Source organism: Lichenostomus cassidix, chromosome 2, assembly GCF_008360975.1.
Source record: "Lichenostomus cassidix isolate B80296 chromosome 2, HeHo_3.0, whole genome shotgun sequence".
Taxonomy (NCBI): domain Eukaryota; kingdom Metazoa; phylum Chordata; class Aves; order Passeriformes; family Meliphagidae; genus Lichenostomus; species Lichenostomus cassidix.
In genome coordinates this window covers 91,902,638-91,924,265 of record NC_139482.1, presented here as the reverse complement: position 1 = coordinate 91,924,265, position 21,628 = coordinate 91,902,638, and the positions used below count along the sequence as shown (strand labels likewise).

Here is a 21,628-nt window from a genome sequence, read left to right as displayed (position 1 = left end):
ATGGACCTAATGTAGGTTAGCATAACAGTGGCAAAATGAGGCAACACTTTAACCACAGGAGAGCTTCGCCTTCCTCTGAGAAGCAGAACTGAGAATGGTTTATACCAGATTGCCCAAATAGGCAGGGAAATGGGAAAAGTAATCAGAAATTATTAGGACTTGGTGAATTGAACACAAGGCATTTGGACAGTAAGTGGTCTGTGGCCTGAAGGAAAAAAAATCTTGCATCAAGAAATGACAAGATGATGTGTAAATGCAGATGAAGAAGGGATGATAAGTTTGTGGCAGCATGCTCCTAAAGGCTGGAGGAAAATCTTATCATGATGTGGGGTCTGGTATCAAAGGCTCGGTCTGGGACCTGAGGAGGTGAATACAGTCCAGTCTGATGTCCTGACGCTGAAAAGGCAGAAGAAAACCTTTCCCACAGCTTTCTTTTCTAGGAGGAGGAAGTCTTACTGTTACCACAAAGCCACTGGATTATCCCTGGCTGGAGAAACCAGGAGGTGAATCAGAATTTCCCAGGCTTCCATATGGAGAAGAACAATGGTGTGGAATGCCAAGGTAAAAGCAAGGAGCTGCTCCATGCTGTGTCAGACTGTGCCCAGCCATGGCAGTCACTTCAGTGCCATCACAAACCTCAAAACAAAGTGATGGTGGACAGCACAGGAGGCAAAACGTGGGGTACCTGAAAGGCACAGTTGTATAAAACCTCCTGTTTCTACTGGCAACAGGTTTGAGGTCCTTTATTCACAGATGGGATGATCTGGATGAAAGGCATCAGAGAGCAGTGTACTAAGGAGCTTCAGACAAATTCCTACAGGAAGAAATAAACAAACAAGAAGGACTCCTGGCCTGGTTTTGATGTTCTTTCACTCACACAGGTTCATTAGCAGACAAAATTGTCTTGCAGGAAGCACAGGCTCTTCCTCACACTGCTTTTCCAGCTTCTCTGACAGGAGATAATGACTTGCCAACTGTCTCAAGCTCATTAGTAGCATAATTTCATGTGTTTTAACTTTCCTGCTACTATGTTAGAGGCCCAAATCCTGACTTCCCTGTCCCTCTGAACTAACTCTTCCTGTTGTAGAGAAAACCCTTGGCAGTGTATTAAAGGGAAAAGATACCTTTGGAGATTTTTTTTTTCCCAGGATCACTCTTCAGTCATTTACTTTGAAGCTGATTTAAACTAGGAGACCTGCTTCTGCAATCTGGTTGCTGGCTTAAAAACTCACAGGTTCCAATGTACTGCTTATCTTTGCAGGAGTACTCAAATTGCACATGACAAGCTCAGTGGCACAGGGTTCACCATTCTTCTTTTATGTTTATGCCTGTCACCTACTGCTTTACTTAATCTGTTTTCAGAACACCTAACTGGTAGCACATTTTTCAAAAAATAATTTTAAATGGCAAAACTAGACATTTCCCATGAGAATCCCCAGGAAGAAATATGTAGGTTTTATCAGTATTAATTCTTAGCTGGCACTTCCTCCCAAGAGTTATTGTTCCCCTAAGAAGTAGTTTTGAGGCAACTATACAGCATAACTTAAAACATACTGCATATGAGTCCAATCTCATTTTTTTTATGAAGAGAGAAGACCAGCAGCCAATCAAAGCACTCTTTGTACTTGTCTTGCTTATGGCTATTTTATAGACTGTAACCTTCCTAAGGAAGCACAATCCACCAAACCTAGCTGGAAGGCAATAGTGCTCCAAGCAGTTACTTGTAGTAGAAAATGAACAGTAAAAATTGATTCCTGATGTAGCTCTGCTGACGGTGTATCAATGAACTTCCAGCCCAGAGAACCATCTCAGACATGTTGTTTTCCCAGTTGCCTCAAATGATAGATGGGGCATTTTCACAACTGTTGCACTGTAAGTAAAACAACCACCTTATGTATAATGTCATTCAGCCTGTAGTCTCAGAAAAATGTTAGGATTGAATACAAAAGGAACAAATTTTAAAAAAAAAGAAAAAAAAAAAGGGTTAGGACCGGCATACAGTACTGCTCCTCCTGATGTCATGTTCTGGCTTCTAGCAGCTGGCAGACAGAGGTTTCTAGACCCAAAGAACATATCTGCAGCTCTGTGTTTATTAGCCCTGATAGCATTTCTTCCATAAGTCTAAATGATTTAGAACTAATTTAATCTTTTAGCCTTCACAGCATTCTATGGCATCCCACTATTTAATGAAGTGTTATGGGAGAAAAATACTTTCTCTTCTTCGCTTTAAACCTCCATCGGAAGCTTCCTGACTTTTGTCTTATGACCAAGTGCCAATAATTACTCCTTATTCACCTTCCTGTCCTCAGCACAGGAAGGACATCAACCTCTTGAAGTCAGTACAGGGCCACCAAGACAATTGGAGAAATTGAGCACCTCTCCTATGAGGAAAGGCTGAGAGAATTTGTTTTGTTCAGTGTCATGGTTTAGACACTGGCCAAACACCAGGCACCCACGACAGCCACTCAGGCACTCTCCCCTAACACAGCTGAGCAGAGGAGAGAAAAAAATTTAAACTAAGGGGTAATGAGTCGAGATAAGGACTGGGAGAAAACATTCCAAGGGCAAAACAGGCTCAGCTTAGAGTTACAAAGTGAATTTATTTCTAACAGAGTCAGAAGAGGATAATGAGAAGTAAAACAAGCCCTTAAAATGCCATTCTTCCCCCATCCACTCCCTCCTTCCCACCAACAGTGCAGGGAATAGGGTGTGGGGGGTTTGGTCACTTCATCACTAAGATCTTCCACTGCTCAGGGAGAGGAGTCCTTGCCCTGCTTCACTGTGGGGTCCCTCCCAAGAGAGCCAGCTCTCCATGAACTTCTCCTGCGTGGGTCCATCCTGCCTGCAGTCTGCCTGAACCTGCTGCAGCACTAGTCTACCCACAGGCAGACAGTCCTCCCAAAACTACTGCAGCATGGGTCCCTTGTCCATGGGGTGCAGTCCTCCAAGGCCAGGCTGCTCCAGCCTGGCAGCAGGGTCCCCTCTCTCCATGGGTCTCCCACTGGAACACAGCCTCCTCCAGGCGTCCACCCTCTCCAGTGTGGTCACCTCCCCATGGGCTGTGGGTGGATCTCTGCATCCCCTGTGGATCCCATGAGATGCAGGGGCACAGCTGCTCCACCATGATCTTCACCACGGCTGGAAGGGGAATTTTGGCTCCAGTGCCTGGAGCACCTCCTGCCCCTCCTTCTCCACTGACCTTGGTGTCTCCATGTTGTTTCCCTCACATCTTCTCACTTCCTCCTCTTCTCTGGCTAGAAAAAACTGTGTGCTTCTTTGTTTTGATTTCTCTTTAAATATGTTATCACAGAGGCATAACTGACATCTCTCATTGGCCCAGGCTTGGCCAGCAGCATGTCCATCTTCAGAGCCATCAGGGATTGGCTCGGCTGGACATGGTGGAAGATTCCAGCAGCTTCTCAAAGAAGCCATCTTTGTGGCCTCCCACCCACTACCAAAAACCAGGCCAAGTAAAACCAACACATTCAGCCTGGAAAAGAGAAGGCTCAGGAGTCACCTAAATGTGTCATTCCAGTAACCTGAAGGGAGCCCACAAGAAAGATGGAGAGGAGCTATTTACAAGAGCATGTAGTGACAGCAAAAACTGAGAGTAGGTTTAGATTAGATACTAGGAAAAAAAACGTTTACTGTGAGGGTGGTGAGGCACTGGAACAGGTTGTCCAGAGAAGTTATGGATGCCCCATCCCTGGAAGTGTTCAAGACTAGGTTGGATGGAGCGCTGAAGAACCTGGTCTAGTGAAGGCTGTCCCTGCCCATGGCAGGAAGTTGGAACTTGATGATTTTTTATGTCTCTTCCAACCTGAAGCATTCTGTGATTCATTCACTTAATGATTTTATAACATCTCCAGTTTCTCCTCTCAGTCCTCTTTTTTCCCAGACTGTGGAACTTCAGTTCATCCTCTGTATTAGGGAAGCTGTATCACACCTCTGGCCAGTTTTCTTGGCCTTTTATGCACCTTTTCAAATTCTGCTATGTCACCTTTGAGAGATGGAGCTGGGACCAGACACCAGATAAATAAGAGATATTCACTGTGGATTTATGTAATGACATTGCTGAAGCTTTGCCCTTCCCCTCCTAATAAAACCAAGAGTCCATTTTTCTTTTCCACTAATGCTGAATTGAAGTCCCACAAAACTGCTGTTTTAGAAACCGGGTACCAAATCTCTGCAGTTATTACCCAAACAGCCTCACGTAGTCCTCACTGCTTCACATGCTTCAAACTGCTTTGCATTAAAAAAAAAAAGAGTCACTGGAGCTGCTTTTCAGGTGCAGGCTTGCCAGCAGGAATTCATAATACAGGCTGCCTGCCACACACAGCCAACACACCTGGAATGGGGTGCCAAGTGTCCAGGCCAGCTCAGCGGGCAAGATGAGCAGCCTGCCTCAGGTTCAGGCTGTTTGGCATTTCCTGGCTTGAGATCCTGCCTTTACTTCCTCAGGGCACTGCCAAAAGTGAGCTAGCTGAAATCTTCCCTGGGTGCCTACCTCAGGCTAGTTTAGTCTTGTTGGGAGTTGATTTCAGTTCGGGATTTTTGTGGTTTGAAGGGGGTTGTTTGGGATTATTTTGTATTGTTTCTCCCAGGCAAAAAAGCCCCACCATTACCAAGGAAGAAGCTAGGGAAGGTACCTCTTACCCATATTTAAAATAAATAAATTGTGTGATCTTTCATTTGGAAATTACTAACACTAGCAGGAATTGAAAGAAAGATTGTATTCATGCAGATGACATTTGCACAGTGTTTTGCTGAGTACACTGAGCTGCAGACTGATGGCATTGCCATTGATATGTACCTAGTATTTTCCAAACATGTGAGGAGTCCTAGTTTGAAAAACTTTCTGAGATCTGAATGGTTAGATCTGGAGATAACCTTTCCTGGTTAGCCACTCACAGCTCCTGCTGTGGGGTAAAAGTCCCATCAGTCCTGTGAGCAGCAAGGACCCCAGGCTCGGTGGGAAACAGCTCCAGGCTGCAACAGAAGAAACAAGCATCCAGCTAAGGAGGAGGAATGCAGTGAAGCAAAGGAGGCAGGGGAACTTAAAAGAAGCAATAGGGGAAGAGCAGGAGAACCAAGATTGACCTTGATGACTGACTCCTTCTGGAGAGGAAGGAGAGTAATGAGGGAAGTTGTTACTTACAGGATTCTGTTTTATTTCTGCCCTCCAGTCTGGATCCAGATCAGTGAGCTTCCAGCCCTTACCTAGCATAGATACCTTCATCTCCCTCCTTTCCATGTGTCTCAGTACCTCAAACACCACAGTTACTAGCAGACTGGATCCCTGCTCTGCAGACAAGCATATTTTCTAACAATTTTCAAGTCAGAAATACAGAGCAGGCTAAATCCAAATATCATCACTTCCCCCCAGTAGACTAAAAATCAGCTGGTGTCTATCAACGTTATGATGACTCCTCCCAAACACCCACTGTCCAGGGACTGCTTTCTCCTGGCACTCAGGGGAATCATGTCAGATCCCAGCCAGCTTCATGGCGCCAGTGCAAAGAGAACAAAAGCCAAGGCAGTTGTGGGAAAAAGGCCATTGTTCCAAAAAATTTAAATGATGTCACTCTGCTCACCATGTCAGTAAAGCAGGCTTTCCAATAGCAAGTACCCCTCTCTGCAGTTGCCTGCAGTGAGGGTAGAAGGCATGGAATGGATTAATCTGCTTTTCATAGGCTGCATGATTATCTTAAAACACCATTTTTCAGCATAGTCTCCCTTTACCCATGGACATGGAGCTGAGCAGCACCGTGGTGTGGGGCTGGACCCCTTGAAGGGACCTCACCCAACATGAGGGTGTGTGGACAGCAGTGATGGCATGAGCATTCCTGTCCCCAGAGCGGGGAGAGCTGTTTGTGCTTCTCACCACTGTACTCCCACTTACAAGTCATCCCCATTTGCACTGTGACATCTGCTAGAAATCTTAATCATGGGTTGTGGCCCCAGCAGAATAGTCCTGAACAGATGTAAGAGTTACGTTTCTAATTATCTTAACACCTTTCCGGCAGGGTGTCATAAACACAAGTTAATTAAGCCTCTTGCTAAGCCTGTGATGCAGAGTTACAGCTATTTCTCTTCATTCTGACTTACAAATGAAGATGGTGAGGGACCAGCTTACACCTGCTACTCAGTCCTAAAGCCCAAGCCATCTTCTGGCCTCTTCCCTTAAGCCACTGGGTGATTTCCCACCTGCCAGATCATGAACAAGTTTTGACCTGTTGCTAAAAGAATTAATAGATGACATTCAGTGCCCCTGCAAAATCCTAAAAAAGTTTTCTTAAAAAGATGAAAATCATGAGGAATTTTAATGTTTGTTATTGTCCCTATATCACTGCCCTGGAAGTGCCTCTCCCCTTTCAAAAACCCGGGTGCTCACCATGGATACTCTCCTGAAGACACCCAAATCCATATGAATCATTAGGCAGGCAAGGTATGGCTCTTAATTGTCCATGGGTTGTATCTCTCTGTCATTGCCCAGCATGTGACCCTCATGACACCTGCAACTACAGATGCATCCAAGGAGTGAAAGCCAGACATATCTCCATATCACCCTACAATCCACTCATGCTGAACTGCCTGCATTGTGATAAATCCCAGCCAGTATGAAAATCTGTGCAGAGGGTGATGGCTGTAATACCTACATCTTGTGAGAACCATCCTGGGAGATCAGGATGCTGACACCCTCTGATGGTGCATCCCAGAGCTGTGTGTATAGGAGGACTACAGGGAAGAGGCAGCTCTGCTGCAGAACCATGCTGATGCACCAGACACGCTCAGGTGGACTTTGGGCAGGAAAGGGTTGAATAAGGCTTGATAGATATCCTGCCACCCCTTTGAACCTTTACAGGAAAGGAGAAAACAACTTCAGCCCCTCTCTTGAAGGACAACTCCCTTCCAGCCCTCTTGCTACTATCCATGAGCTGGGCATAAGTATTTCCAGGCTCCTCTAGCCTGGAAACAAGGGAGGCTGGGGCAAACTGGACTTGGTGGGCATCAGTCTTTGCCCACAGGCAAAGCATGTGTACCAGCAGTGCTGACTCCCCAGACCAAAAATGATCATTTTCCACAGGCAAGCACTGAAACAGCATTTTATTTCTCAGATCAGTTTTGCTAAGGAAAAGCACAAGCAGAGCTCTCAAGGGAATCTCAATCAGATGGAGCAACTGGTAAGAGGACTTTAAGGTAACTCAAAGTAGATACTTAGAAATGGAGATACGCAGAATTAAGCAACTATGAAACTCTAACCTGGAGTTTCTGTAAGTCCTTCACTGCACTGGCTAAGCAAAACTTGCTGATAGTCATGGTGGTGATAAAAATCCCTGGCACCAGTCCTCAGTTAGTGGAATCTCATAAATTAAATCCTCTCTTTTTAAATTCATAATTGCTTTATTGGAGAATCACTCTAGTAAACTAGCCTAAACCTAGACTGCTACAATCAAGCACCTTTTATGCAAAACTCTTCAAGCTGTCAAGGGAAAAATAGAGAAGTTTATTTTAGCCCATTTTTAATCCATCAGTTCTAAGATTAATAGGTTTTTATTTTTTATTCATTTATTGTGGATTCAGAAGAATTGGCAAAATTGATCACTGAGAAGGCTTGATTTTTGAGTTAGTGCTCTAGTGCTCTACTACTCTGTAGTCACCTTAGCCGTCAAAACAGTATTTAAGAAAATACATCTTGGCAAATGTGCAAATTATTATGAAGCCCTTTCTACTGCTGTCTTGTATTTTGAAGAAAACATTATCATTGAAAACTGAGGCTCCTTTGTTGAGCTGCTTATGCTGGTGAGATACAGGCAGAACTGCACTTAGTGGGAATGCTGTCGAACAGATGGGATCCCTGTTTTGCACATGATTCTGGAATGCAGTAAAATTGTTTGGTTCTGGGAAGTTTTTTTCTCCCATGACACTGTCAAAATGACCAAAAGATTTGATTCTGAAATCTGTACTCCCATGAGTAATTCTCAACCATGTTTCAGGAAGATGCAAGTTATGAAGGAAAAAACAATACACGAACTTCACCTCTACTTAGAAATATTCTCATTTCCTGGTCTTAAGTGGGTGGAAAAGTGAGCTTGCTTTGGGAGTAAACAGATATAAAGAATCTACGTACATTGCTATCAGCAGAAACATGGGAAAGAAAATATGTGAATGCATCACAACTAAAAACCTGCACTTACTTCAGCAATCTGGCCTGGAGAAGTGGTGTCAGGAATCTTCTGAGAGATTTCTCTTTTCAGCACTTTCAGCCAGCAATCCTGAGCACTTCCCATCCTTTCTCACCTCACAAAATCATGCTCTTCAGCAGCAGAGGTTGGGGAAGTCAATTGGTTGAAACACAAAAGGCCAGATTCTTGGCTGGTATAAATCATTGTGGCCCCCCAAAAAAGCCACACTGAGGCTCTGTTGCTTTACACCCACTGAACATCTGGCCCTCAGCCTGTGGGAAGAGAATATGTGTCTCATGCTTCATTCATTTCCAAACAGCTGCTCTGAAGGACTTCTTCAAGCCTCACATGAGGCTGTTTGCCCTCACTGAAAGCTCTGGAAAGGATTGATTGTGCACAAATGATTTAGATTTCAGTGTTTGCAGGGCACAAAGGCATGCTGAAGGACATCTCCAATGCAGTAAGCCGCTTCTTGGCAAATCTCTTTGCAGATCAGGTGGGTGAAGAAGAGATTATGTCCAGAGCCAGCCAATTAGAGCTTCACAGTGCCTTTCCATACAGGAATTTGCTTCAGTAGTTCTGACAGGATCAGGTGATTTCAGCCTGGTACAGCAATGTGCAGTAAACATCAGATGGAGTTTGCTATGTGAATATGTGACCTTTCCCTCTAACCTTTTTTATTATTATTATTTTTAATCAGGAATGACATATTCGAATCTATCTTTATCTTAATGCTGCCACTGGTCTAGCAGATCTGCCAAAGAAATTTTGCAAATAGCAGACTTAAAAAGTCATCTGACAATTTTTAATCTTTTTTTTACTAAGAAGCTTTGAGCTGCAGCATGTTACATTTTTCAGGAATTCAAGTCAGTAAGCAAACAGACAAGATTTGTTTGTTGTATGACTTGCATGGCTAGGACAGTTTCTTATTATTTTCCTTTATTAGCAGGTGAGACCACAAACCACCACTTTTGAGAGGGCTTGACTTACTAGCTAGACATAGTGCCTTACAAATTGCCTAAAGCTGCAATTCAGGAATATTTGGGTTGTTTATTTAAGGTCACATTTAGTCACTTCCCAAATGGAAGTTCTCAATAAAATCAGAATATTCTCATGAAGATTCTGGTCACTCCTTGCAGTTAATTGCATTCCATACAAAGCTAAAAACTCTCTGTGCTCTTGGTGAGGGACTGAGTCAGTCTGGGCAAAATTCATGCTCTCTCACCCTGTTACCATAGCCTACACATCAGCTGGCAGGAAACAAAAACACCTTAAATGGCATTCATATGAGTTAAATCGTTGCCCAAAAGAGATTAAAGCCAGTTTGTGATTGAGAAGAGTGGCAGAAAGGTTCCACAGGCAGGTTTGTCTGTTCATTGAGCAAGTTAGATAAGCACTTCAGAGGAAGGCATGATTATATCTTCATGACAGCAGCTTTCTCTTAAAGACATTAACTTTGAAATTTAACAATACTAATTTGTTTCCAGATCTGGTCAGCTTAACTCCATTAGAAAATTTGGTAACTACTGCAGAAAAATTACTCCAGTGTCGTAGTATGTTTCAATACCCATAGTTTCACACAGAAAAAGTGCTTGGGAAGATTAAGATGATGCCTTCTGCATAAATTATTTGATAGCATTGGACTAATTAGAAGATGTACGCTGCACTTGCCAACTTCCAATTATGCTTGTTTCCTGTAGAAGTAGGACCAGCAATAAAAGGAGAAGAGAACCAGGCCCGTGCACACCCTAGGCCTGTGATCAGCTGTATTGCCTTTAAATCAATAATATTTTAAAAGTATTTGCAGTAATCATTCTAACATCATGAGTAGCTACTATCTGCAGAGCAGCACATTGTAAACATGATTTTAACCCACGTGGAAGTAGAAGGACCTACTTCTGAACACTAACAGAGGATGATATCTGTTTCTGCTGCAATGAATGACATCTGGGAAACATTACTGCTTTTTCCTGTTTTTGGTAAAGAACAGAAAACTAAGAATCAAAGCAATTGAAAGGGAGCTAAAGATCATTAATTTCAGCAGATTCATGTACAGAACAAATATAGTTTGAATATTTCTGTGTTTTATCGAAATGTCAGATCCTGGTAAGTCACATAATTAAAACACACTTTGGATGCAGAATAAGGAGCATGGTCCTCTCTCTTCTCTCCTCCCAATCCTAAACTAATCTCTGTCAACCAAACTCACCTTTCGCATCCGTGTGAAGTACTGTTGCTTTAAATCCCAACTGAGGTGTAATTTGGAAAGAGGAGAAATGATCTCATAATCCACCTTACTCCCTCTCTTGTGATGCTCAGTTTGGCTGCTGGGATTGTGGTATCCCAGCAGCTCTGGTTCCTGAGTTATTTTCATACTGATACATGCCAAAGTGTAACTGGTCATATAATATCCACCAGTAAAGCCAAATGGGAAAATTTTCAGCTGACACAAGGGCACGTTGGTCTAATCTGTACTCTGCTGAAGCGAGAGTGTGCAGACAGCCTGGGGGCTTCCATCCACTCTCCTTGGCACATCTCTCTGGAGAAATACTGGGAGCTGCAGCAGCAAATGCTCATCCTCATGCTTGCTTGTGAGCTCTGCATGCAGCTCAGCAGGTGCCATTCCCTCAACTCCTGCTCTGGTCTCTCCTCTCCAAGTGTTTTGTAGTAAAGTCACGCAAGAGGTCTGTTTCCTCAATGCTTCATCATCCTTGGTAGAAAAGAAGCATCAAGTTCCCCAGCCCTTGAGAAAAACCCCCTCTCTCTGCTCTTTCTCCTCTTAAATGCACATGCCTCTCTTGTAGGCCTGAAGGTAAAAGCTCTTAAAAGGAAAGAAAAACAAGACATTTCACTACCACAAGGGATGGAACAATGGAGAGCCATTGGAGCAGCTGTTCTCTTGTCCTGGAGCATCCATTACTGCTGTGGCTGGTGGCATTATTCTTCTCGTTCCCCTCTAGGTATGTCCTGCACTAGGGCAATGGATGTTCCTTGGCATTGTACTCTGAGGTTGATGAAGCAGAAACCATCTTCACTGTGGCAGGAACATTGCTTGCTACAAGCAAAACAATAGTTGTCATCCCCCCTCTTCCCTTCTTCGTGCTATCCTTCATTTTGGTCTACATTTAAAGAAACCAAAACCAGTCTGTCGTTGCAGCAGTTCCCCCAAGCCCTTAGAACGTGCTATTTGTAACTCCAGCAAATTCAATGCAGGGTGTGGAGTTAGAAAAATAACTCCTTGGACGTGAGTCTGGGGTATTTTTTCCTCTCATAGCATGTAGATGACTTGTTAATACTGATGAGGCATGCAGCAAGTCAGAAAGAAGCCCCTTGCACGCTGAAAAACAGCATTGCAGGAATGCAAGTCTGGCACATGTTGCAGCACTTTTTGTTGGTCTGGTAAATAAAAAGCAGTGAAAACAGGAAAATCTGAATATTTTTAAAATGGCCTGTGAGGATCCCTGGACTGTGGCATCCCTGCCCAGTTTAGGGCAAGAAATAAAAGTATTTGGTGAGGTGAAGCACACAGGTTGGGGCTGGGTTAGAGCAAATGTGTCCCCATATTCCAGGTGCATCTGGGAACAAGGCTGCACAAGGAAGGGCTGAGACATGGGCAGCCGGGAAGAAACAGTGATTTAAAAGCTCTGCAGGTCAGAAACAGGATAAAGTAACCACAGATTACTAAAACAGATGAAGATTTATAGAAATTGTCAAAGGAATGCTGTGCCCTTGGCAAGCGATGAGAAAAAAAAAAGAAAAAAAAGCCTTGAAAGGTGGCTGAGCAAAAGCAGTTAAATTAAAACCATCTTTGTGACTGAGCCTGAGGAGGAAAACAGCTGGTAGAGGCTGCAGCACCTCGTGCAACCCAAGCTGGGGCAGCCTGGGAGCAACACCCAGTGCTTTGGTTCCTGGTGGTGTGTGGAGCCAAAGTCACTGCACACTACAGCACAGCATGGGCATGAAGAGGAGAGGCAAGAGAAAAAGGGATTTTCTCAAGCTGTCCCAGTCGTGCCCCAGCTCTGCTCTGGAGGAAAGGGACTAAAACTGCACCTAATTTGCAAAGACAGAAAAGAAAAGTGTGTCTTAGAGAATTTGCAAGAATGGACTGATTTGGGTTTCAGTGAAACTCGACTGAGAAGCATTCACTTTTAATAAATTATTAAATGCTATTAAGAAATAATATTGATAAATCATACATAATTTATAAATATTTATGTAATACTCTATTTTTCTCCTGATAAAAGAATACAGACAGTTTTTCACATTATTCCCCACTATTTAGCCTAATCAATGAGCTACCCAGAAATGGATCATTTCTCAGATCAGAGTGGGTTAAAGGTGTCTATATTAATCCACAAAATGATGGACATTTAACTCAGATTGAGAATAAACCAGTAAAAATCAGATTTTGTTGAAGTAATTTGAAAGGCACCTTTGTTAGCAGTAGCTTCTTTAGAGGTATAAAACCAATATTTCCTCATATTAGTGTATTCACCTTGTTTTCTATAAGAAGTGTTTAATGCAAGGTTGAAAAGTTGGGAAGGAATGGAACAGTCAAAAGCAGCTTTTCTTATAGGTGCATTAATGGGGAAAAAAAGGAGAGGCAGTAATCTACCATTTCTAAATTCTTATAGAAGGAATAGAAAACATTAGCTCCACTCCTCAAATAAAGTAATTTTTGTCCCCAATATACCTGCTAGTTTCAAAGACAGGGTAGATGAGAAGAAGAGGATTATGTATTCATGTGTGGTGGAAATATGAACAGGATTTGCAATGGCTGCTGCTGCTGCTGACAGGAGAGAAAGAGTGGAAATCCCTTTAGCTCTGCCAGTAAATAAATCCATTTTATGCTTTGAAACACATATCTTCATTCTTTATGACTTCACTAGGGCTGACCAGCTTTTATCTCACCCAAAATACATATATATATATTTAATTAATTTTCATTGAATTCTTATTCTGGTTACACACAGCTTGGTAGGCATTATTAGTTTCAAGAGTTTATTAATATAAAAGAGATGGTAATGAAACATTTGCACTCCCTGAAGTAAGCTTAAAAGACAAGTGAGTTTAATCTGCACTTCTCAAATGAGCATCACAAGAAGTACCAAATTTAAAATTAAGACTAAAATTACTTGCTGAATTCCACCTACTAAGAATTTAGCGTCTTAAAAAACCCCAAAGAAATTGAAACAAAAAATTAATACAGATCTTCCTTTTCCATGGTTGTGATTCTAAATTCAACATCATCACCACATGTGTAAAGTGTAAGTCCCAGGACTGTTCCCTGACCAAGGAGGTAATGCAGGCAGCAGGGTCCCTTTCCAAGGGAGGACAGGCAGGCTGGAATACCATCCCACCCAAAGTCCCTCTGATGGTCACAGTGATGTGAGCAATACCAGCATCTCCCCCTTTGGAGGTGACGTGACCAGACCAGTCCTTCAGCTACTGATTAACTTCATGATGGTGAACCAGCCTTGTTGCTCCAGATGTTGAACCACTAGATCATACAGATGCAGCTGTTGGATTTCAAGGTCCATCTTTACATTGCAACATCCCAAAAGAGGTGTTCAGCCTCTGAGCACCCTGGGGATGCTGTATCTCCACAGCTTGGCCTTGGCCATCACAGCAGGAAAGCAAAGCTGCTGCATTGCTCATGCTAAGATGAAAAGAGGAAAAGATCAAGTTCATACAAACATTTCCTTTCTCAGCTCTCTAGACTTTGTTTTTCCAGTTAAACTTACAGCAAGCCTTCCAAACACAGTGCAAGCCCAGAACATGTGGCAAATGTTCCTTTCAGGTCCATTTTCCAGTAAGCTGGAGCTGGTTTGTATTTGGGGCATGTGCTTTGATCCTCCTACTTGGAATCACATAAAAAATCAACTCAGTGCTTTTTTTTGCCCCTAAATTCGTGGGTATTGCCATCACTGCCACTGACACCTGCCCAACGAGTCTGGAGAAGAGATGGGTGACTTGTAATGTCTGTTAGGACTTTGTGCTCCTTGCTTAGACGGGCAGACAATCCTAGGAGATGTCAAGCAGCAGAAAACTGGTTGCACAGGTCTGTGCCGTGTCCTGAGCTTCTGTACATCACGACTGATGTTTTGGGCAGGATTGTGTAGGAAAAAATACCACTTTCAAAGGCTCTCAGTGACTAAAAGAAGTTGACTGAAGGGAAAAAGTTTGTTAAAATTAAAAAGATCCTTGGCAGGAGATAGAAAGAAGTTAAGTTCCTTCGAGATTCTCAAATTAATAACCTACCTAATTAGTAAGAGCTGCTAGCAGAGGTAGGCTGTCCACCGGTTTATTTCAAGGAGGGCGTGGTGGAAACTCTCCTCCCAAAGCCGGTGATCTGCGGTCTCAAATTAATGACTCGCAGCACTTTTCACGTCCCAACCCTCTTTAAAGAACAATCAGCGCTGTCTGGAAAAGTTGGTGCGGGTCTCCTTTGCGGCACGCAGCGGGCGCCTCCGAGCGCTGGGGCACCCGGCGAGCCCCGTGCGGGTGCGCTTTGTGCTGCGTGCGCGGCTCTGGAGCGCGGCCCTCCGGCCGCCCGGCACGCCGAGCCCCGCACCAGCTCCCGCTGCGCGGCCGCTCCTCCCGGAGCTCCGGAGCCCCGCGGCCGCCGAGGGGCGTGTCCGGTGCAGCCGAGGGGCGTGTCCGGGGCGTGTCCGGGGCGTGTCCGGGGCGTGTCCGGGGCGTGTCCGGGGCGTGTCCGGTGCCGCCGAGGGGCGTGTCCGGTGCCGCCGAGGGGCGTGTCCGGTGCCGCCGAGGGGCGTGTCCGGGGCGTGTCCGGTGCCGCCGAGGGGCGTGTCCGGGGCGTGTCCGGTGCAGCCGAGGGGCGTGTCCGGGGCGTGTCCGGGGCGTGTCCGGGGCGTGTCCGGGGCGTGTCCCCAGCCCCAGGCTCCCGCCCGCCGCCGGCCCAGCCGGAGCGCGAGCCCCGCGCGGATCCCTGCGGCCGCCGCTGCCGTTGGCGCGCGCGCGCCGGGAACAAAGTGTCCGCGGGAGCAGAGCGGAGCGCGGCGCGAGCGGGCGGCGCGTGCGGGCGGCCCGGGGGCGCGCGGCCCGCGGCGGGCGGGAGGCAGGCGGCGCGGGAAGGGGAGGCAGCGGGGCCGGGAAGATGAACCGGAGTTTCAACAAATCTCAGACTCTGCGGTATCTGGAGTGCAGCGCGGTGGAAGTCAAGAGTAAGGTGAGCGGACCGCGGCGCGGCCTCGGCCGGGAGCGTCCCTGCCCGGCGGCGCTCCCGAAAATGAATGGAGATCCCCCGCCGCCTTCCCCCGTGTCTCCCGTCCCTCCCCGCCCGGTGCGGCCGGAGCCGTGTCCCAGGCGCAGCCCGCGGAGCGGTGACGGGCTGGCGGCGGCTCGTGGGGAGGCGGGATCACCGCCCCGGGCGCAGCTCCCGGCCAGCCTCCCCTGCCCTGCCCGGCCGGAGGCGGCGGCGCGACCCTTCCCCGCCCGCCCCGGCGCGCCGCTCCTGCTCCATCTTTTGTTTCGCCGCGGGGACTCCGGCGGTAACTTGGTGCGGCGGCTCGGGCAGCGCCGCTGGCCTCGCCTGGCGGGCGGGCTGGGGCTCGGCCCGGGGGCACCGGGAGGCGCGGCGGCGGTGCCGCTCCCGCCCTACCCCGGGACGTTTCGGCCCCCGGCGCTCCGACCGGCTCCCGGTGGGCGGGACGGCTGCTCCGACGCGTTCTGGGGAGAGGAGCGGAGCACCGGCAGGGAGGAGGGCCGGGTTCCCCCGCCGGTGCTGGCGGTCCGAGCCGGAGGGAGAGCTGCGGAAAGCTTCCCCGTGCTGCGGCGGCTGTGCCGGGATGCCGGCACCGGCATCAGCTTGTGCCCGCCGGTGGGGCCGGGGAAGGAGCCCAGATCTGCCGCAGAAACAGCGGGGCCGCCTGGAATGATGCTGTCGGGTGGCTGTGTCTGACGTCGGTCTTGCTGAGCTCTCGTCAAGAGGCTTTGGTCTCTCTCGGTTGAGCCAGCGCGTCAAATCTCGCCTGCCGCGTCTGAGAGCAAAAATAAGTAGTATTTATGCAAAACGGAGAAATCTCCCTGGAAGCCTGTGTTTTATACACACGTAACAGGCAGGGTGCAGGTAATGCATAAGTTGAAAAGAGTCCAGGTAACGTTAGCCTTTCCTGGGGTCCCTGATCACCTGCTGAGGTGGTGTTGAATGTGATGTCTTTGGGACTCTGTGCTTGGTGATGCTCATTTTTGTCCATTGCTGCTGTTAAAATCTGCATTCAGGTCAAATGGCCTTGAGCAATGCAGAGCAGAGATGGCCTCAGTGGGAGAAGAACCTTGTGTCCAAGGGAGCCTCCAATAATTTCTAAACATGGGACCTGAAATGTAGGTTCAGGCCCTTATTTCCTAACCTCCTGTTACCACTTGAAAGGGCTCAACTGGCCTAGAAAGTTCCATTCTGCTTCCATTGATGGAAAGTTTTGGTTCGGCTTGTCCTGGTTCTAAGATGTAACCCACCCACAACATTCCTTGTGGCTCCTAAACGCTCCAAATCCTGTCTTGTGTCTACTGAATTATACCCTTTACATTTTATGAGTTTTAAACTAAAGCCTTGACCAATACAAGAAATTTTAAGTTCATCCTCTCTCTTCTACTTCAATATTGCCGTAGCTTTAGTTTGTTCTATTAACAATTAGAAAGCAACCTTACAGTAAATAGCTCGTGGCTTCCCTTACAGCTGCAGAAATTCTGTAAGTGAATCCTACCTGGTTCTATAGACACAGAGTGATATTAGGAGGTTGTAAGCCTATGAATGATTGCAGAGTTTTGCAGGGAAGGAAATTAAACTTGTATGGGTGGGAGGGATTTACTGGAGGCCTTCTGTGGCTCAGGGTTGTCACTGCTGATGGCCCAGAAGTTACTATAGGGAATTCTACTTCATTGGAAGAAAACTTAAAGTACAGGTTAAATTTAAAATACCCTGTTGAGGGCCTACAGCCAGTGATGATCTGTGAACCTGCAGTGTGGAAGCTGGGCTGTTGGATTTCCTGGTGCTGCTGGGTTTTACTGTTAGCATGACTTTGGCACAGTAGGAGCTATGCTGTTGATGTAGCAGGCTGCTGGTGCTGACACTGCAAGATGGTTTTATTTTGCCTGTAAAGCTCATAGGTTCCCACTCAGAAAGTTACTTTTCAATGGTCTGAAGGAAGTCCAGTGAAAAGCTCTGGCCAATGGTACCTGGCAAGGTGCTGTATAAAGACCTTATACCTCTTTATAAAACATGATGATCTTGTAGGGTCGGTTGTGATGCCAACAGCCTTGTCCCTGTGGATCACTGTGTTGTTGTGCTGTGATCATCTACAAATACAGATTATTGAGGGGTTTTTTTTTGGTTTTTTTTGTTTGCGTGGACTATCTAAGGCGAGGGAAACAAAAAGATTCAGTAATGCTACTTTTGGTAGCCGTATGTAGTCAGCCTTTTAGACACTTAGTTGCCTGTGTTTTGTAAGTATGAGGCCTGCCTGGGCTTGCCTGAGAACTTGAAAGTTGAGTCTGAGAACTCATGATTTTGCAGCTATCGCCTGAGAGCGCAGGCTGCCAGGTGAGCGGAGGTGGGTGCAGCTCAGCCTCTGCGCTGGGGCATGCTGCTGGCTGGGGATCAAGGGATTCTTGGTGGCTTTTCAAAGGCTGGGGAAGTGGCAGTCCGTGGGCAGGTGGAATCCCTTTCAGCAGAGGAGCTGAGTGTGAGAGAGTACTGCTTTTACACAATGGTGTGAAATAGCTTTTCTCCTCTGAAGATTGAGTTTGATCAGAAGGAGCTCTGGAAAATGTGGTTGTGGGGAGTTGGATGGGAGATAGTTTGCAGATGCTGGGGTTTTGATATCCCTGCCTCTTATGATAACCAGGTGGTTCCTTCCTTAAGGATAAACCAGCATCCAGCTGGTGTCTTGCATTAGTCACAATTCAGAAATGGTTCCTGTGAAATATGACCAGGATTTTCCTGGATTTTCTGAGTTTTTCATTTTCTCCAAAAACAAGTTCTTGAAAGATGGTGTGTACCCTTGATTATTGGAAGGGGAGAGCTTGTCAGAGATAAGTCCCATACTGGGTAAGACACTTCTCTGGAAATCCCCAAGTATCCTCAAGTTATAAGGTTCCTGATGTGTGCCAGAGGGTTGTTGGAAACAAATCAGGGTGGGGGGTGGGGAGGAGAAGGGGGGAGCATCTTGGTGTCTTTAATCACTCCAGTTTTCAACATCCTTCTTGTGCCAAAGGGCCAAAAACTGCAGGCGATATTCCTCTTTTCTTGTCCAGTAGACTTGTGAGCTTTGTGGATGATTGGATTTCAGCGGGTCTGAACCAGCCTGTACCTCTGCTGAACCTAGTCTGACCCATCACCCCTGCTGGGAACGTGGCCCAAAGCATGCTTTAGCTCTGGATTCTTGTGTCCATGGATTTTTAATGTCTGTGACCACGTGGTGGGAACACTGGCAGTGATATGTTCTCTGGCTGTGTGTCATTGCAGAAGGATGAGCTTTGTGGCACAGTGCTGAACCTCTTGGTGTACGTCAGGTCACTTTTTCTCTGGGTGACTGTAAGGTGCTGTAGAAGCTTCATGGATCTCTGTGCTGCAGCAAATACTGAAGGGGAAAACCCTCTGCCAATATGTGCACACCAGTTTTCAGACACGACAGTGGTGGAAATTACTGCAGTCTTCTGCATTAAGTAAAGTTCCCTTCTGTCTGTCTCCCTGCTTTCTCCCTTCCTCTGTCCCTTCCTGTGTCTCATCCTCTGAGAGCTGGCCTTTAAATCAAAACACTTAAAAGCTTATTGCTAGATAGAAAAGAGGAAGGGTAAAGAGAAACCTACTTAAAAGTTGGCACATGTCATAGGAAAATATTAATTGAATTGTAATTACACCTTAGCCCTTCTCTCCCATCTTTCATGACAGAATAAATTAGAAGCTCAGTTCTTATCTAGGTGTTGTCTCTGTAGCTCAGGATTAATGTTTCAGCCCTTTTAGACAGGATCTGAAAACACATTATATTGCTGGCTTAGAACAACTGTGTATTCTCATGTGTCTAGTACTCTCTGGCTCCTTTCCTCTGCTGGGTGACAAGTGAAGTATCTGTCCCCTCTGAAGAAACTGCCTCTAATCTCTGAAAAAGGTTTCCAGATGACCCTTTCTCTCCCTTTTTTTCCCTTTAACTGAGAGCTCCAGTGCCTGCAATGTGTGGGGTTTTTTCTGTTTGTTTTGTTTGGGATCTTGTGGCCACAGGCAGGGTTCTTAACCTATTTTTCATTTTGTCTTTAGCTTTACTGAGAGGTTACAGGCTTCTTTGCCCGTGAGTATAAGCCTACAGAAGAAGTAATGCTTTTAAAATAGGAATTTCTGCTTTAATGGTGGGACTTTAATTATAACTCCATGTAGCCAGTCTTTTGTCTTGCTCTGAGTGAGAGGAGATTTTATTTTTCGTTCCCTTGAACTGCGTACACAGTTTTTCAAACAAGAGGATAGCTATCAGCCCCAATGTGTATTTCTTTTCCAGTCTCTTAGATATTTTGGAATAGTAGGAGTATAAGATTGCCTTGGGCCTTTAAATGATAACACTTTGAATTGTTTCTGAAAATGTGTGCTGGATTTTTTTTCACTTTGAAACTGTCAGTTCCAGGTTTCTGGCTTAAAAGCAGCAGAGTACTCTTTTTCTGCTTCTACTATATGAATTCCTGTAAACTGTATGTACTAGAATTAATTTTCATTCCCTGATAAAAGTCATTTGCAGAAGAACCCTTTGTTGTTGATGAACCCTCCGGGACAATGGAACTTTTGATAGTGGCTGAGGACTGTAAAAGTACAGCTACCTGACTCACGTGCTGACTGTTGCATTTCTGCCTTATTAATAGTGTCATGTTTTCTTGCATTGCAAACTGATTTACAAATTAACAATAATGTGACTAACATCCTACTGCTATAAACAAACCCATTAAGATAAATAGAACCAGTTAATTATAACCATATTTTTTTACTCTCTTCTCCTATTCTGCTTTGACTCTCATTAAATGCTGGTGTTTAGCTGGGTGCTGCAAATGGATTTGTAATAAATTTTCAATCATTTTCTGATGTGTGCTGAGTAGATGTGATACTGTTATGGTGTTCAAAGACAAAAAGCATATTTGGGATCAGCTGTGCTCTGTGTTCCTACACAGTCACTAGCAGCTGAAAGACTCTGTTTTGGTCTGAGACATGTAGCAGTCAGTGCTTTAGCAAGCCTGCCCAGCTGCCACATAGATGTAGCATCCAAACAGCTTCTGGGCGCTCTCTCCTGCTCTCGTGTTGTCTCCCTTCTTAGAAGAAGTGTGCCTGTGCTGTTACACAAAGATCGCTGGTTTCAACCTTTTGCATCTTCCCCCCGCCCTGCCAGAGTTGCTGATGTTTGGCCACATGAGTGTTCAGCTATAGTAGTATATGTATACACATTGTGCATTTAAAAGTTATAAAGTATAACATCAAGCAGTGTTGAAACTGTAGCAATAGCAGTAAGAGCAAACTTACTTTTAACAGCCCCCTGTAAAGAGATTTTAAAGGTCTGGTTCTGCGCTGTCTGGTGTTAACTGAGTGAGAGAGGTCTATGAATGGTGTTTTCCAGCCTTTTGTACTTTGATTTCACTCTAACCCTGAAGCTGCACAGCTTTCTGAAGTTTTAGGAAAAGTTTTCCATGTGTAGCACACTTCAAAATAGATCAAAAAGCAGCACTCTTTTTTAAAGCCTACAGAATGTTCAAACAGACATTAAGTCTGCTTTAAGTTTTTAAGCAGTACTTTAGATTCTTCCAAGTTAAGGTCATACTTGTCATACCTAGAGTAAAACTAAAATAAGTGCAGTAAAAAGCCCTGTAACCAGCTGATTTAACTTCTGGTTTTGAGCTTGAAAACATACTGGATTATATGCAAACCAAATGTGGCATGGACTCAGAAAACCGCAGTGCTTCCCCCTCTCAAATGAAGACAGCGTGCCACAGTAATAGCAACTTGAGACGGTCTGGATTGTTGCAAAACATGTCAAAAGAAAGACACTGTAAACATTCATCTCTTAAGAAGTGTTGCCTCTGTTCCTTTCCCTCCCAGTTTGCTGGGCTTCCCACAGCAGGTATTGTGCTTATTCTGATGTGCTAAATAGCACCTCCTAAACTCCTGGTTGCTCTCTCATTACAAATCTTTGTCTTTTATAGTAGGATAGCTTTCTGAAGTGGTCATACCTACTAACCTTAAGTCTATCTGCTAGGTAACATGGGAGAAAGTGACCCCAGCTTTCAGCTGAGCCACAGCAGCGGGTCCTGTGCATGCTTGCTGCCCTGCACAGACGGGAGGCCAAAGCTTTCAGCTGAAAGGTGTTGCACAGACAAGTCAGCTTGTGATAGTTCTGTTCAGATGTCAGCTGCACTAAGCACCAGCACAGTGAGACTCTCTTCTCTGACCTGTG

General features: G+C 45.6%; 1 protein-coding gene and 1 long non-coding RNA gene across 2 annotated transcripts in view; one reads left to right on the top strand and one right to left on the bottom strand.

Annotated features, from left to right (window-relative positions):
- Positions 1-2,580: 2,580 nt before the first annotated feature.
- LOC146441777 (uncharacterized) lies at positions 2,581-8,812 on the bottom strand. The gene is made up of 2 exons (XR_014849523.1): positions 8,199-8,812; positions 2,581-4,989 (listed from the first exon to the last, which is right to left on the bottom strand). It is a non-coding gene; the product is annotated as an uncharacterized LOC146441777 (long non-coding RNA).
- Positions 8,813-15,113: 6,301 nt separating this feature from the next.
- Positions 15,114-21,628, top strand: part of PARD6G (par-6 family cell polarity regulator gamma) — a 64,595-nt gene continuing 58,080 nt past the window's right edge. The window contains exon 1 of the mRNA XM_085052390.1: positions 15,114-15,378. Coding sequence (XP_084908516.1) covers positions 15,307-15,378 — 72 coding nt within the window. The 5' untranslated portion in view covers positions 15,114-15,306. The remainder of the gene's footprint in view (positions 15,379-21,628) is intronic.